The sequence below is a fragment of the Dendrobates tinctorius genome, unplaced genomic scaffold, assembly GCF_039654945.1.
Source record: "Dendrobates tinctorius isolate UK_male_01 unplaced genomic scaffold, ASM3965494v1 ptg000018l, whole genome shotgun sequence".
NCBI classification, from domain to species: domain Eukaryota; kingdom Metazoa; phylum Chordata; class Amphibia; order Anura; family Dendrobatidae; genus Dendrobates; species Dendrobates tinctorius.
In genome coordinates, this window is record NW_027361686.1 from 20,152,018 (window position 1) to 20,154,052 (window position 2,035).

At 37.3% G+C, this 2,035-nt stretch overlaps 1 protein-coding gene across 1 annotated transcript; it reads right to left on the reverse strand.

Moving 5' to 3' along the window:
* Positions 1–280: 280 nt before the first annotated feature.
* On the reverse strand, positions 281–1,294 carry LOC141082591 (olfactory receptor 5V1-like). The gene has a single exon (XM_073566573.1). It carries the CDS (start codon positions 1,292–1,294, stop codon positions 281–283), a length of 1,014 nt encoding a protein of 337 aa, XP_073422674.1.
* Between the last annotated feature and the right edge of the window lie 741 nt (positions 1,295–2,035).

The following is a 2,035-nucleotide window of genomic DNA, read 5'->3' on the forward strand; positions in this document are numbered from 1 at the left end:
TGATAACTTCTTAATTTGTAGTTGTAAGTATTATTATTATTATTATTATTATTATTATTATTTGTATTTTACCAGTATTATTTATAAGTCAGCTGAATGACATTTCTTGTTAATTTTTGTTATATTTTAGCTACATATTTTTGGTTTGCTTCTAGTAGGCCTTTTCCTGGAACACCTCCATATGGTCACATTGTTTTCAGAATCTATATATCCTTTAGTGGTCATCTAAGTGTTATAATCACTTTATTGTATGCATATTGCCTCTCCACAAGGAGAAACGTTACCCTTTAGATTCCACTTTGTTGTACAAAAATATTTTTTTCTTATTTTCATTTTTCGTTGTCAGTGTTTTTGAATTCAAATTTCCTTCTTTGATTTTGAATATTTTTCGCATTGCTTCCCTAACCTCATTATTCTTTAAACTGTATATAATGGGATTGAGTAATGGGGTCAGCAAGGTATAGAACACTGACAGCAGTCTGTCCACATGCAAGGAATAGCTGGAAGTGGGACGAAAGTAGACAAGCATGGTTGCCCCATAGAAGAGACTTAGTACTGTCAAGTGGGATCCACAAGTTGAAAATGCCTTACTCCTGCCTTCTGATGATGAGATTTGAAAAATGGCCTCTAGGATTAGGGTGTAAGATACAAAAGTCAACAGGAATGGACTCAAGCTGAAGAGTCCCCCAACACAGAACAGTACAATCTCGTTAAGATATGTTGCTGAACACGATAACTTTAAAAGAGAGGGAACATCACAGTAGAAGCTATTGATGTTTCTAGGTTGGCAGAAGAACAATTGGAAGGTAAAAAAGGTGTGAATAGATGACTGGACGAAACCAGATAACCATGGGACAGATGCCAGGACCATGCATACCCAACTACCCATAATTTCCATGTAACGTAGGGGGCTACAGATGGCCAAGTATCGGTCATATGCCATAACACCTAACAGGGCACACTCTGCTGTACCAAGAGAAGAGAAGATGAAAAGTTGGCTGACACAACCAGCAAAAGAAATAGATTTGTCTTTGGTTATGATGTTGATCAGCATTTTGGGGATGGTCACACATGTGTTGCAGATGTGCACGAACGAGAGTTGGCTAATGAAGAGATACATAGGTGTGTGAAGATGAAGGTCCATGCAGATAATAAAGATGGTGATCGTGTTACCAAGTATGGTGAGAAGATAGAGAAGAAAGAAGACCAAGAACAGTGTAATCCTCTGGTTCTGTAGGTAGGAAAATCCCATCAGATTGAAACTAAAGTCTGAAGTCTCATTTTGCTTTATCATCTCACCAACGATGATCTAAAAGAAAGGTATCAACAAAATATGAAGTGAATTGTAGGGATTAAATGTAAATGATGGGAATACGTCTTCAGAGCTGCGCGGAACACCATACAGGTTGCTATCTTGTTAACGTAAAATTAAAGAAGCACTCATATATATATATATTGTCTAAAATATAATGGAAATGTGTCATCTTTAACCTTAGAGATCATTTCTTCTTCAATTTCCTTAACTCTTCACTATAACAGTAATTTTGACCAAGGGTGCCCAAATCCTTGTCTATCCAAAAATATCTAGCAAAAAATAATATAATAACGAAAAAAATCTCACTTTCTTTAATTTTTATTTCTCTCTTAAATATCTAAAACCTCTTATTTTTCAATGTCTCTTCACTACTGCTTTGTTTATTGCCTATTTAGTTAGGCCTCTTTCACACATCAGTTTTTTGGCGTCAGTTGAAATCTGTCATTTTTGGAAAAAAACGGATCCAGCGAATGATCCCGCTGCATCTGATTTTTTCTCATAGACTTGTATTAGCGATGGATGACCTCACGTTTTGTCCGTTGTGCGCTGGATCCGTTGGAGATGACGGACAAAGTAACGTTTTTTGTCTGCGTCGAAAAGTTGGACAGCGACGGATCCAGCGCCGTCCGTCGTTGGCTATAATGGAAGCCTATGGGCGCAGGATCCGTCGTTGTCTGTCAAATGATGGAATCCAGCGACGGATTCTGTTTTTTTAAGCTG